This window comes from Talaromyces atroroseus, assembly GCF_001907595.1.
Source record: "Talaromyces atroroseus strain IBT 11181 chromosome Unknown scaffold_9, whole genome shotgun sequence".
Lineage (NCBI taxonomy): Eukaryota > Fungi > Ascomycota > Eurotiomycetes > Eurotiales > Trichocomaceae > Talaromyces > Talaromyces atroroseus.
Genome location: NW_017971441.1, coordinates 815,120 through 829,352, shown reverse-complemented (window position 1 = coordinate 829,352; position 14,233 = coordinate 815,120). Strand labels below are relative to the sequence as shown.

Below are 14,233 nucleotides of genomic sequence, written 5' to 3'. Positions count from 1 at the left end.
ATCTCGAGTCGGAGATAATGCGGGGCTGGCCGATGCGGGGCGTGATCGATCAGATCTCCCACGCTTGGCAAATTCAAGAACGAGAAAGTAAAGACAATCAAGCAGCTTGCAGCCCCCGGATGTCTCCCACCGCCTCACTGCACAAGTAAGAATACCACTCGTCGCCTTTATGGCCTCGCTTTTCGTTGCGCAGGCCCACGGTCTGGAAGCATCCTCGCTTTAGTCTTTCGATCCTCGCTCCCTTCGTCTCGTTGAGCAACGTGCCTGGAGCAGCCCAGCCGACGTTAAGCCTCATGGCCGGTTTGTCCCGGTGCTCGTCGTAGTCGTCGGCCTTCTCATCGATAATGCCTCTCGAGAGCGCGAAGCTCCAGTACGACTTTGAAGGCGGTAATCTCTGGCCCTGCATGTGTGACGAGCGATTGTGCTCGATGTCCCTAGCAAGCTGGCGTAGCAAGAAGATGTTTTGCTGAAGAGAGCGTGAAAGGGAGGACAGCTGATGGTTGAATCTTGCGACCCGGGCCTGAAAAGCTTGGAGGTCTCGTTTTTCGTTACTCCTTTTGAGATGATATTCCTCAGAGAGTTGGTGCCAGGTTTTCTCGACGGCAGGCAGTGACTGCGTGTCAGCAACTGCTAAGTGTACCTTATTGAACGATGCCATTTTCTCCCATGCGTGCTCTAGACGGGCCAGTGAAGCGCGGTCAGAGTCTGGATTGTCATCTCTACAGTCTTCTGTTTCGCACTTCTTCGGCCTCGGACATAGTGGTAAGGGTTTAGCACTAGATGAATGCGGAATCGGAGCTAGACATGCAGCACTCATATTCCTGTTTCCTTCGTTACCCAGGAAATCATGGATCATTTCACTCAGCGTGCGAGGAATAGCCCTAGACTGCAATCCATTTGACCCCGGTGTGCCAGTCGGCGAAGACATTTCACAATCAACGTCCAATTCATCCGTAGTTGTCCGCTCCATCGGATGATTAAGGTCGCGTCGTCTGAAGAGATTATCTTCGTCTCGACGCATTCTGTGCGCGATTCGTCTATCGATTTCGGCTCTCCAAGCTTCCTTCTTTGCTTGTATCCTCAGCGACGATTCTTGAGAATTGGGAGCCTCTTCGTCTTCCAGATCAGTCTCACCAGAAACAATGCTCATACTACTGAGGGATGATGGCAACACAGCATAATGCAACACCTGCGATGGTTGGCGAGCTTTGCGAATGCGCAACGGCGAAGGCGTCAACCGCGGCAGCGACATGGCCCATTCTTGAATCTTTTCTAGAGAGTCTCTCTGCGGTGTATTTGTAGACGAAATCGACAAGAAAGGATCCGATTCTTTGTGGAAAGGATTGCGAAGATCCACGTCGATTATTTTGGTAATCGATTCCGTCACACCCTCCACACTTTTTGCATTCTCATCACAAGCACTAACCCCACGAACGTTATTGTAAGTTCGAAGAGTAGACGTAGATTGCCTCATCATTGGTGTGGGAGTCATCTCAAGGTCGTTGCTCACAGAAGGCTGCACTCGACCAGAGATCTGCGGCGTGTGGTCGGCACTCGCGACGACTTCATACTCATTTGTCGGACTTGTCGCGTTCGACAACGCTTCTTCACATCTCTCAAGCCACATAGCTGCATCTTCCATTTTCTTTGGCTTCGCTGCAGAGTAATGATGCATGTTTCTGGCATGCATCTCGACGCAGCTGGCAATCAGAAACAACAAATATCCATGGATCACAGGCATGGTCTGGTTCTCATTCCTTTATTAGCCAAATTTTTTCTGCCCATGGGAATACCTTGAAGATACACACCTCACAGGTGTCAACCAAGTGGAGACATTTGCTCTCACACTCCTTCCATCGCTCTTCGAGGTAGATGTTTCTAAGGTCATTGATAGTCGACCGCCATGCCGCACTTGAGGAGGGTATCGAGATAATCTGGGTTGTTTTGAGTCCGCGGAAGACCCTGTAAAGTGGAGTCGAAGTGGCAGAGGTTGATGGTGAAGACATTGCAATATGCCGATTTCGAGCCATCTCGAGTAGGCACAGACAGCCCTTTGAGAGCTTCAGCTCTTAGAGAAAAGTCTCCCTGATTGAAGATGTGAATGAAGACCTTGCCTAGAAATAACAGACCTCCCCAATAAAGGGGAGATAGATGGAAGATAACGAAGGTGTATAAGGAGGTACAAAGGGAAAATGAAAAAGCTTTTAAGATTGTGAATTTCACTGTGTGAGGGGGTAGTGTGCCATAGTTACCATCGTGATGTTGTGACAATACGCACAGCAACTGCCATTAGAAACAAACCCCTCACCTGTTTTAAACTGCTGTCTATGGAAATCATATTAAACGACTACTACAAGAGCCATTTCCCTAATACTTGAACCCAACATTAATCCCCATTAGACGTCCTTGGTATCGTTGGATCACTTCTCCAAGTTTAACCAGGATTCCAGCTGCGAGGAATCTTGTTTGATCAGTGTCGTCTGTCTTCGCCGTGGACTCCGTTTTGCTGATAGCAACCGGCGTCCTTTCAAACACATCATTCGTCCAATCCCGCAGTTCAATTACTTGAGGCCCGTGCTCTGTTACAAGTCTTTCTTCTGCTGATGAACCGGCAGCGAGATTCAAGTCGATAATCGCCAAGAAGAGGGATAGCAATGCCGGTAGTACTATTGGCTCTGTTGATACTGCTGTCCCGTGCAGTGCGAGCACCAATGTCAAGGTCTCCTGACTAACACTCGGAAGCGCCGGTGTATGGGGGCCTAACGTAGATATCACAAGAGTTACTGTCTGGAGAAATAGTCGCAGGATGTTGGCGGAGTAAAAAGGATTATAACCGCTTGAAGATAACCTATCCTTCGTGGTTAATACTGACGAGAATAAACACTATTTTCTCTCGATACACTTACGAACGAGATTGCATCATGACGGCAAATCTCCCCACCAATGGGTAGAAGAATCCTTCTGTCAGATCCTTGTGCAAATCTTGTGAAGTGAATTTCTTTTTCCTCTGAGCCTCTCGTTGCTGGCGCTGGCGTTCGACCTCCATACGCGACGAAAATGTTCGAACTTTTAGCACGTTGGGCCCTGATGCAGCATCTGCTGCATCGAGTGCTAGGGGTTGCAGTGATGTGCGAGACAGTCGTTCGGTAAGCGCAGAGACAGGTGATTCATTGCCCTGAGTCTCATAAAATTGTTGCAGGTGGCCGGGTAGTTTTTTGGATGGGAAATCGGCTTGTGTGGTCATCGACGGCAGACCCATGACCTTGGAATCCTCTTCTCCGTAGCCCGCCAGTTCTCTGGCACCTAGCCCCATAGCTGTGAGAATGGCAGATCTCTGAGCCTGGGATAAATCTCCATCAAAGAATGTCGCTGTGAAAAACCGGCCCATGCGTATAGGCTGCGCTGTAAGTAATGCAATCATCGCTTGCAAACGGTGTTCATGAAAGTTGACTAATGAGTAGGTATTCTGAAGGCTTAAAATGACCAACGCAAGCCCGTCAATATTCTCAAGCAATTCAGTCCCAAATCCAGCTTTGCGTCGGATAAGCAATGACGCGTTTGTTATACCCAAATGATATCGATCCACGTTTTCGCTGTCTTTCAGATACGCAACTAAATCACGTATATAGCTATGTAACTTAGTTCATTTGCTTCTTGTGAAATAGGAGAAGGAAAAGAAATCAGCAAACTCACACTGGAGCCGTGGGCTTGCCTCTTTGCACTAAAGTAGGATCCTCCTCTGAGTCAGACGCATCGCTGTCTGGCTTTGCATACGGTATAAATCCATCATCCTCCGTATCAAGATCCTCATCGGACACCTCTTCAATTGCAACAATTTTAGACCTTTCTCTTTGAATGTTAGAAGCCCGCGGACGATTTACTCTTCCAACTTTGGGTGTAGCAATCTGCCTAGGCCGTCCAAGCTTTTCTTTCTCTGAGGTCAAGTTACGTAAACCCTCGATAGAACCCATTTTGTCATTGATACCAGTCAATCCAAGATACCACTCTGCTTCCTCGGTTTCAAACTCCTCAAGGTCAAATTTTAATGTCTTTCCCGTTGCCTCAACCATGTTTGATATGGCCATCCCAACAACCATGCCTAGGAAACGAGCCCTAGTAGAAGAGGCAGATAATCGATTTGAGACTGCGTTCAGATAAAGTGATGACCGCCCAAAAGAGTGTAGCTCCGCAGGTTCAAGCCGATGAAGATATCCCGCCGCTAATAGAAGGACTTGGGCATTCGCTGAGAAAAGGTTAACGGGACATATCACGTACTTCGCAGAGAAGGCTTGACCTACCCTCTTGAGATTGTAATATGGTGTGCTTAATGTTGAAGCTGTCGCCAAAATCACGAAAAGCCTGAGATATGAGTTCCCTTAAAGAATCTATAGATCATTAGATATGTTCGGCCGGTGATCGGAATGGACCTACTTATGTCATTTATTATTAGTAATAGAAGAGCTCGGCGCATCCCAAACGTGGTGACAACGTTATTATTTGTTGGAGAAAGCCAATCTCGAAGCATTTCTTGCGAACTATCAATGCCTTGAAGGAATCCAGATAGAAGTGCAGCCGTTCCACCCACACTGCTAGTTAAATCTTCATGGTTTCTCTCGTTTGTGGCAAAATATCGCTTTTGAACATCCTTCAAGATACTGTGAAAAATTGCACTCTTCTCGTGCTGTCGAAGATGTTTAAAATATACGCCCCAAGATGGAGCAACAACAGAGTCTACGATGACCCCCGTATATAACTCGTGGATAAATTGATCAATATATCCGAGGCCTACCGCACGCCCAATTATCAGAGACGCAGATTTCGAGAAGTCCTCGTCTTTAATAATATTTTTTTGAACTATCATGTAGCTCAGATTTTTACCAAGCCATGTAGCAAAGGAATGGCCTTCACCAATCCATGACTTTGTATAAACATCTTTGCTATCTCCGCTGAGAGAAAGGCCTTCCGCAGCTGTGGAAAGTAATTTCCCCCCTGAGAGAAGGGAACAAAACTCTGTCCAAACCACACGACGTTTGGTGGTTGTGTTGTAAACAATAAGATTACCGTCATATACTCGAGAGACAAAATCGACGGGTTTCAAGAGTGCAGAAGTGAACGAAAGGAGTTCTCGGAGAGCTAGTATGTTACTAGATTCTTTTTCCTTCACCGGTGCAGAGCGTATAGCGTTGATCAATATCTGGAGATACCCTACTAGAGCACGTAGTCCGACAACGCTGGAGAAGCATCTTAACAGAGTTCCACAAATTTTGGGAGATCCTTTTTCCACGTTTCCCCAATGATCAGGAATCGTCTTCTTGACTAGTATTTGAAGAATTTGTCCACTGACAGGGTCAGAGAACCTTATATCGCAAGACGTTCTTCCGCTTTCACTCCGCGCTGGATCAAAGCATTTTAAAATCTGAGACAGCTCGTGTTCTGTCGGCCCTTGTTGCAGAAGTTGCAAGAGAGCTTCAGGCTTAGTGTCCGCGATGGTCTTTGTGCTTGACGGAGCTTCTTCTGCCATGGAAATGCCACTTGGTTTCGTCAATTGTGACACATCATCGACACGTTTTGTCTGAACAGCGGTTAACAGGCCATCCATCTTGGTCCCAGCATTTCAGACGAGCAACATGATGAAAGTCGCGAGTTGGCCGTCTTCGTGAGGTTGTTTGCAGGAGGCAAGTGGGAGCTTCCCTTTCTGGGCCTGTACCGTCACGTGCCGCCACAATCCAGCCCCGCCAATCGGAGGTCTTGAAGGAATCTCGTCTTGTTCTCTCAACAACATACTTGTAACACAAGGTGGTGTTAAGTGACCCCAGAGGAAGAAAGGGCCTATATCATCGCTGCTAAGGATTATACTTCCAGCATTTTGCCTATCCGTCTGAAAGCTTCGATGATTACAAAGAAACGCTGATTTGAGCCATACATACATACCTTGCCCCGCAGCTCAGAGTGAGGAAGACAAGGCAGCCAGTATCGATCTTTCTCAACTTCATATCACACATCTTTCACCATGGCTTCACTCTATGGAAGCACGAACGCAAGGTGGTAAGTTTACTTCGGAAAAAATAATCATAAGTGCCGCAGAGGCTCTGACATTTTATCTATCTACAGGAAACATTTATATAAGGCACTGAGCAAGCCAGGACCATTCAGTGACGAAGACTGGGTACCAGGGCCGGAAACAATTGACGCCCTTGAAACATCGAAGATTCTGTACGTTCCTTCTTTCAGTAACTATTAATGTACCAGGAGCTAACCATGTCAGTGTCATGTATGTTTTATATCGAACCAATTCATCAGCTACGTCATGATCTGACATTTCGCAGTGGAGCTGGAGGCTTAGGCTGCGAGATATTGAAAAACCTCGCGTTATCTGGTTTCAAGGATATCCATGTTATTGACATGGGTACGTTTCAATAGTAATGTTGCCGGCTTTGACTAAAATCTTCTAGATACAATCGACATCTCCAACCTCAACCGCCAGTTCTTGTTCCGTCAATCAGACGTTGGAAAGCCCAAAGCTGAAGTTGCGGCAGCATTTGTTCAGAAAAGAGTCAAAGGTGTTAATATTACCCCGTATGTGGGAAAAATACAGGATAAAGATGAGGACTATTACATGCAGTTCAAACTCGTTGTCTGCGGGCTGGATAGTATAGAGGCTCGTCGATGGATCAACTCAACACTTGTTGGCATGGTTGACCCAGAGAATCCAGAAAGCTTAAAACCACTGATAGATGGTGGTACTGAAGGTAAGAGCTCTCGATGTTTTATAACAACAGTTTTCTCTTAAGTGATCATCATATCTAGGTTTCAAGGGACAAGCTCGCGTTATTTTACCAACGCTCACATCATGCATTGAATGTCAGCTAGATATGCATGCCCCTAGAGCGGCTGTTCCTCTATGTACAATCGCGACCATTCCCCGACAACCGCAACATTGTATTGAATGGGCCCATCAAATTGCGTGGCAAGAAAAGCGGAAAGATGAACCATTCGATAGTGATGACCTCGATCACATCTCCTGGATTTATCAGCATGCACTCGAACGAGCTAAGCAATTCTCCATCCCCGGAGTTACGTTTCAGCTGACACAGGGTGTCGTGAAAAACATTATCCCCGCCATTGCTTCAACCAATGCTGTTATTGCTGCATCAACAACCTCCGAAGCCTTGAAGATTGCAACATCATGTAACCCATACTTGGAAAATTATATGATGTACGCTGGCGAAGAGGGTGTATACACATACACTTTTACCGCAGAACAAAAGCCCGACTGCCCTGTGTGCGGTAACCTAGCACGGACAATTCACGTTAATTCCGAAACCACCCTGGAAGAATTCATAGAAAGTTTGGGCGAGCGAGCAGAGGCGCAGCTTAAAAAACCCAGCTTGAGGTCAGAAGAGAAGACCCTGTATCAACGATTTCCGCCACAGTTGGAAGAAGTAACACGGCCGAATTTGCAGTTGAAATTGAAGGATCTCATTTCCGATGGGCAGGAGATTGCCGTCAGCGACCCTGCATTTACCATTGACTTCCGATACAAGCTCGTTTTCGCATAGAGTTATAGGCGAGAATGAGATCTTGAATCAGTACCCTGACCAGACCGCTTGCTTTTTGTACTTGAACAAAACGACAGATATAATGCCATGAACTCCTAGACTCATCCAAAAACTTTCTTTTTTCGAGCCGTAGACAAACAATTGGAATCTATATTCACACCGAAAGACAGAACGCCAAAAATGCAATCGCAATTCGCAGGTAAATGGATTAAGACATTATTGCATCAAATCGGCCAAATTCCTTTTGAGACGTGCACACTTTAGCTTCAATACCTTGACGCTTTCTAGGAAGAGGGTGTCGCTCGGAAACTGGCCAGTGCTTTCCACGTTAAAAATGAAGTGGTCACGAACACGGCCAAGTTTGACTTTATCCTTGAATTCATCGTGCCGTAAACATTCCCTACTAACAGTATCTTTGAAGGGATCTACCACAACGGCTTTTTGTTCCCCAGCGTGACCCTCATAACCGCTGCCTCTCTGCGCAGCTTCATCAGAGGTGATCGTCTCTAAGCCGATCACGCCCTTCGGAAAGCATTTAGCGAACTTCTTTGCATCTTGGCCAATGATGGGACGTAAGATTCGGATTTCCGGGAGGAGACGATAAGTTGCAGTTGCAACGGGAGAAAATTTGGCATGATCAGCACCAATACCTTTGATGCAGTGCATTTCGAGATCGATAACTTGGCCCGGTCGAAGTTTAGCAATTAGGATGTCCGGATTCACGGGTGCGATTTCATTGCCGTTGGTGAAGAAACTCTGTTGACGGCCGCTGGGGATAAAAACCATGTCACGCGCGTATATGTGAGCATTGTGGTAGCGTTTGCGGGGATCGTCCTCATCCGGCGCCGCATCTTCGTTCACTGTGCATTCCACCGAAAGCTTTAAAACTACGGTATTGAAATCACTGGGCTCGCTGCCTTCCGGATCTTCGTCGGTGGGCTTTTTGAACCATCGCATCCAGTTCAGGCCGTCTATTGAGCCCTTCAGTGGTATCAACCCAAGACGCGAGGCGAGGACCTCGTCTTGAATGACGGAAGTGTTGTTCAAGATGTAAACAAACTCTATGGCAAGCGTAGGGACTTCGGCGATGAGAATACGGCGGAATGCATTGGCAATGGAAGCGTCAAGACCAATGAGAGAGAAGGAGGCATCCAATGCTTCACTTTTGTGAAACTCGACTTGAAAAGCCTAGATAGATTAGTTAATAAGGCTTTGAACGCTGGGGTAGAAGATATTTCAGGAACACACGTTTTGAAACCTCTCTCGCGACCATTCATGCGATTCTCCAGGCCAATGGCCGGGGAAGTCTGTGGAAGGTATATTTGTGACGGTTTCGGCGTTGATGTTGATGATCTAACACAGTCAGAACTAGCGCACAGTGTTGGGGCATGCCATAGCTTACTCTCCGGCGAGAAGGTTCCTCGCTTGAGGTCGTTATCGGAGCCATAGTTGCTGAAATATTGGAATACGATGCCTGGCATGTGGAAGAATTGTTCACGAACTTTTTTTTCTACCTCTTTTCTTATCCGTAGCCACTAAGCTATTTTGGGCAAAGAGCGGGGCGTGCATGGTATATTAGCCAATGAGAGAGCGTTCAATCCCGATTAGTACATCTTCGCGGGATTGGCGATATGCTTCGAAAACCGGCGTTGCATCCAATTGCTTATGCATTATCTTTTTTACTGTTCACGGACTCAGAAATCGATATAGAGAGATCTGGGGACTTACTTAATGGGCTCTAGCAGTTTGCATAGCACGTTAGTAGCCCCAGCGTGTGATTTTTATATAGAGGTCACGTGACTCGCAGCCGCCGACACCTCAGGCCACGAACAATTCCTGCTAAGTTCGGAAGCACCACACCAAGTATCCTCCAGTCGTCCCGACGCTCTGCATCTCACCTGGCAGCCATCCTCGAGCCCTTCCCGCCTCATCCCGCGATGGCATCTTCACTTTCTCGCGTCGTTGGCCGAGTGCCGAAGACGCTAGGCCGTCATCAATTGCCCTTCACAGCGTCAGTCTCGTGCTCCCGGCATATGAGCACCACCTCCCGACGAGCTGCCGAACCTCAACCCTACCAAGCGACGAGACTGATCCCGACTGATCCCGCATTTGCGCACCTTGCAAACAAGGCAGGTCCCCCAAGTGCTGAGAAAGGTGCGGCTTTAGAGTCCACAAGTGATACCGGCAATCGCAAGATACGCCACTATACCGTGAACTTTGGCCCGCAACATCCAGCCGCGCACGGCGTGTTGCGTTTGATCCTGGAACTCAATGGCGAAGAAATCGTTCGCGCCGACCCTCACGTCGGTCTCTTGCATCGTGGCACAGAGAAATTGATCGAGTACAAGACATACATGCAAGCTCTGCCTTACTTCGACCGCTTAGATTATGTTTCCATGATGACCAACGAGCAATGTTACTCGCTGGCTGTTGAGAAACTCCTCAATATTGAAATTCCGGATCGCGCTAAATGGATCCGAACATTGTTTGGAGAAATCACACGTATTTTGAACCATCTTATGTCTGTCCTTTCTCATGCCATGGACGTCGGCGCCCTTACACCCTTTTTGTGGGGTTTCGAAGAGCGAGAAAAGCTTATGGTTAGTAGTCGTTCTAGTTAAAAACAACATAATATCTGATTTTTAATGAACAGGAATTCTACGAGCGTGTTTCTGGTGCTCGTTTGCATGCTGCATACGTGCGACCCGGCGGCGTTTCGCAAGATCTTCCTCTTGGTTTGCTTGATGATATCTATCAATGGGCAACCCAATTCGGCGATCGTATTGACGAAACGGAGGAACTACTGACAGATAACCGTATCTGGAAAGCTAGAACACAAGGAGTTGGTGTTGTCAGCGCTGCAGATGCCCTCAACATGAGCTTCACTGGTGTCATGCTTCGGGGCTCTGGCGTGCCATGGGATATCCGCAAATCCCAGCCATACGATGCCTACGGCCAAGTCGAGTTTGATGTTCCAGTGGGTGTGAACGGTGACTGCTATGACCGATATCTCTGCCGTATGGAGGAATTCCGTCAATCCCTCCGTATTATTCACCAATGTTTGAACAAGATGCCGGCCGGCCCAGTCAAGGTTGAAGACTACAAGATCAGCCCGCCCCCTCGTGCTGCCATGAAGGAGAACATGGAAGCCTTGATTCACCACTTTTTGCTCTTCACCAAGGGATACTCTGTCCCCCCCGGTGAGACATACTCGGCTATCGAAGCCCCCAAGGGTGAAATGGGTGTATTCATTGTCAGCGATGGCAGCGAACGCCCATACCGCTGCAAGATCCGTGCCCCTGGATTCGCCCACCTTGGAGGTTTCGATCAGGTTTCCCGAGGCCATTTACTCGCTGACGCCGTGGCCATCATTGGTACTATGGATTTGGTGTTCGGTGAAGTCGACCGATAAACTATCCTTTGACACTTTTACCTTTCTCAGTCACGTCGCAATATAATTGCCTAGAAAACCAATCAAACAACGAAAGACTTATACAGCTGCTTAGGATGTAGCCCTGTACTGGCGTTTTTTTTTATCACTTGGCCTGTCATCCATGTTCTCATCGAACCACCTATGTTTTGATATGTTTTATTCGAAATTTCCTGCCAACTTTCATTTTTCATGTTATGGCTGGCCTGCTAGTCGTCTTTTTCTTTCTATTTGTATGTACAGCTATAGTGTCAATAGAAAGATATGGGTTGCGAATAAACCAATAAATTGTAAAAATAATTAGAATTGTATTATTAAATGAAAAGTGACTAATTCTTATTTCATGGTCCGGTTTATACGTGTGAATTGGTGAAACATGAACGCTTTTAGCAAGGGCCACGGTTTCCATACGGGAGTGTACTAAACGAAAGAATTAGGAAGGTGAGGAACTGAATGTTTTCGTATATCTTCTTTGTCTCTGAATATATTTCACATTCAGACGTTATCATCGTGGTAGAAGAAATCGACATCTCTGGGCCTCCGCTTGTTTCTCGCGACGAAATCATCGTCATCTGGAGGGCGCTCGTTTCTACTGTTCGCCGTCAACATGCTCTGTATGCTCATGCATACACTTTCGACGGTTTGTACTGGTGACCACCCAGCGGACGATAGCAGATCAAGGCAGATGAAGCCATTTGAGTAGATGTGCGGATGAATAGGAACGGTACGCGGGGTGCTCGATGATGGCGGCAGCTTGACGAATACTACTTCCGGTGGTTCTGCGAAAGAAAGTGAGCGCGATGTCAGTGGGGCATATATTTTCAAGGAGCCAGATATATAACATACCTATAGGATACCTTGAACTAAAGGTGAACTTGAGTCGAAAAACCTGATCTTGATACAGCGGATTAGAGTCAAGAACGCGGATTTCCATGAGCCACTCTTCAAAGTTTTCGGCTTGGACTATTTCTATGCCGGGAGGCATGTGCCCTTGCATCTGTTGTCATATTCCACGTTAGTTAGTTTGGACGCAAAATGCTTGAGAAGGCAAAAGTTGGTCATGTGAGGATGTCAATGGGCGAATACCGCGCTTTTCAGGGACGAGGGGACGAGGTTTCTGGCAGGAAAGAGCGCAAATGAGAAAGTCGACGGTTCTGGTAAGAGAAAGCGCTTCGATTTGTACAGACCTTCAGCAGCTCCTATATACATCCATCCATTAGTGTCAGCAAGAAATCGAGCAATGCCTACGGTTTGTAAAGGGGTTTACCTTGCCCAAGCGTTTCGAAGCAAACATCCTGCCCGTTGTAATTCTTCCCCCTTTCTTCTTCTTCAAGGCAGTTCCGTAATTCTCCCTGAGGCAAAACAGCCCGAGTTGATTCCAGTATGACTTTTATCCTTCTCGGCGGCTCACATTGATGACTTCACGTCGGCGCAATGGCGGGCTTCTTGATGCTCGAAGCAGACTGCGGCAGATTCAACGCATTGTGCAGAATCAAGCAATAACTCACATATAGCAAGGGGCGAACAAGCAGCTAGCTGGTTCCCTTCAACGATCGTTGCGTGTGAATTGCAAACGCTGCGTCAAGTTGGGAGGGGGCGCCGTCCCGGAGCCCCGAGCGGGTTACAGTACGCAAGTCACGGTAAGTGGGGCGCGCTCCACCGCCTCGTTGCCTCGCTGCCTGAGCCACAGGGACAACAACAGCAACAACAACCTGCATCTAGTTTTAGCATTGATTTGTGCAAGGCACTGCACGCTCAGTAATGCCCAGCCAGCCAGAATCGTTCCTGCACACAACCACCCGCGCCCCGGTTGCATGTTCTTCGGATATGTGGCAGTTTCATACTGTCATGGCGCCTCGGCAGTGTCCAACGAACCCTCCATCGCCTTGTAGTCTCCTTCATAGCCAGCTGTCTGGCTGCAGCGGTGGCCGGCAGTTCTGATTCCGAGGATCTACTGCGCGATCTATCTTTAGCAATATGCCATGAGTGTTGAGAGACACTATAGTCTGCTGGTTCTCTTGGCAGGTCTTGGTTTGTGTCATCAAGCATTGTCACTTCGAGCATGTGCTCTTCAAGTGGCTTGTGGTTGCACCCGTTGTGTAGCCACGGTGAGATGAATTCCCGGGTACCATTTTATGTCCAAAGTGGGTTATGTTGTATAACTGTGTGATAAGAATCCTCCGCGGAATGAACCCTGCATCTGCCGGTGAAGGGTTTGTTATTCAAACCGAGCGGTTGTTGCTTCGACTGAGACGGGGGGATCATGCAGACCTCGAGAGTTTATACAGTGCAACAGATATTTGTGCTCGCCATTGAAGCAAACTGCGTTTTGAGGGGATGCAGTGGAAAGGAGCCCTGCTGCTTCATAATATCCTGCTTGCTTGCCGGAGTGAAGTAGGTATCTGTACCCAGTTGTCGGGCTATAGATATCTCTATATGTCTTAATTTCCGTAAGTTCTCAGATGAATCATTTTGTTTTTAAGCACTTTTTCATCGAATCCCTGTGCTGATCGAGTCGGGTGTTTCGAAGTTTTTAAGGAAGAGCTGCATCGACAGCTCGGACCTATAGAGTGAAGTATAACAGTGGACTGCATTTGCTTGCCCATCTTCAACGTATGATTAAACCTGATTCAAATACCTCCGAGGTGCATTCCCAGGTAGAATTAGGGCATAAGAGGCCTTGATAAAACTGGGAGAGCATCCAGCTATTTAGCCTAAATGTCCAGTCCTTATATGCCTTTCTACCTCAGGCACCTTTGTATGTTGATAATTTTCACCTGCTAACCACCGCCTAGGTAGCTGTTATAGCCTAATATCTTATCCCCCGCGTCAATACAAAAGAGATATAGCGAGGTTACATGGATTCTGATCTACCCGCGCAAATCCTCCACGTCAAAGCCCTTTTACCGTGTCTCCGTTAACCCCGCATTCATTCTGACAGTGCAATGGTTTGTAAAGAACATATGCTTAGGTGATCTAACCACACTATGATTCTTCGATCTTTTGTTATTGTCTGTTTACGATTTGGCAAATACGAGAGGATCTAGGCACACCGGAACGCCGGATATGTCAAGTGGCCTCCTTTACTTTTAACACAATGTCACTAAAGCAAGAGGCCCAGGGATTTTCCACCAACAGATGACAGTCATTCGATCTGCATGAAAGCTAGAATTCATCTAAAAATGATGCAACTACTTCCCAGATTAAGGATGTTGAGCGGAGAATCCGGTGATGCCGATAGTCT

The 14,233-nt window shown here is 47.3% G+C and overlaps 5 protein-coding genes across 5 annotated transcripts; 2 read left to right on the top strand and 3 right to left on the bottom strand.

Moving 5' to 3' along the window:
* Positions 1–97: 97 nt before the first annotated feature.
* Positions 98–4,070, bottom strand: UA08_06675 (hypothetical protein; the record flags this gene model as incomplete). The annotated part of the gene is made up of 7 exons (XM_020268978.1): positions 98–1,744; positions 1,809–1,962; positions 2,130–2,222; positions 2,302–2,325; positions 2,375–2,848; positions 2,907–3,629; positions 3,694–4,070. 7 exons carry the CDS (start codon positions 4,068–4,070, stop codon positions 98–100), a joined length of 3,492 nt encoding a protein of 1,163 aa, XP_020117995.1.
* Positions 4,071–6,010: 1,940 nt separating this feature from the next.
* UA08_06674 (NEDD8-activating enzyme E1 catalytic subunit) lies at positions 6,011–7,559 on the top strand (the record flags this gene model as incomplete). The annotated part of the gene is made up of 6 exons (XM_020268977.1): positions 6,011–6,045; positions 6,112–6,213; positions 6,266–6,271; positions 6,327–6,406; positions 6,453–6,749; positions 6,808–7,559. The coding sequence occupies 6 exons, from the start codon at positions 6,011–6,013 to the stop codon at positions 7,557–7,559; spliced, it is 1,272 nt and encodes a 423-aa protein (XP_020117991.1).
* A 216-nt stretch (positions 7,560–7,775) lies between these two features.
* Positions 7,776–9,006, bottom strand: UA08_06673 (DNA-directed RNA polymerases I and III subunit RPAC1; the record flags this gene model as incomplete). The annotated part of the gene is made up of 3 exons (XM_020268976.1): positions 7,776–8,747; positions 8,808–8,912; positions 8,962–9,006. The coding sequence occupies 3 exons, from the start codon at positions 9,004–9,006 to the stop codon at positions 7,776–7,778; spliced, it is 1,122 nt and encodes a 373-aa protein (XP_020117990.1).
* Positions 9,007–9,496: 490 nt separating this feature from the next.
* On the top strand, positions 9,497–10,971 carry UA08_06672 (NADH-ubiquinone oxidoreductase subunit, mitochondrial; the record flags this gene model as incomplete). The annotated part of the gene is made up of 2 exons (XM_020268974.1): positions 9,497–10,159; positions 10,213–10,971. 2 exons carry the CDS (start codon positions 9,497–9,499, stop codon positions 10,969–10,971), a joined length of 1,422 nt encoding a protein of 473 aa, XP_020118453.1.
* Positions 10,972–11,484: 513 nt separating this feature from the next.
* UA08_06671 (hypothetical protein) lies at positions 11,485–11,986 on the bottom strand (the record flags this gene model as incomplete). The annotated part of the gene is made up of 2 exons (XM_020268973.1): positions 11,485–11,768; positions 11,836–11,986. The coding sequence occupies 2 exons, from the start codon at positions 11,984–11,986 to the stop codon at positions 11,485–11,487; spliced, it is 435 nt and encodes a 144-aa protein (XP_020117992.1).
* Positions 11,987–14,233: the final 2,247 nt, after the last annotated feature.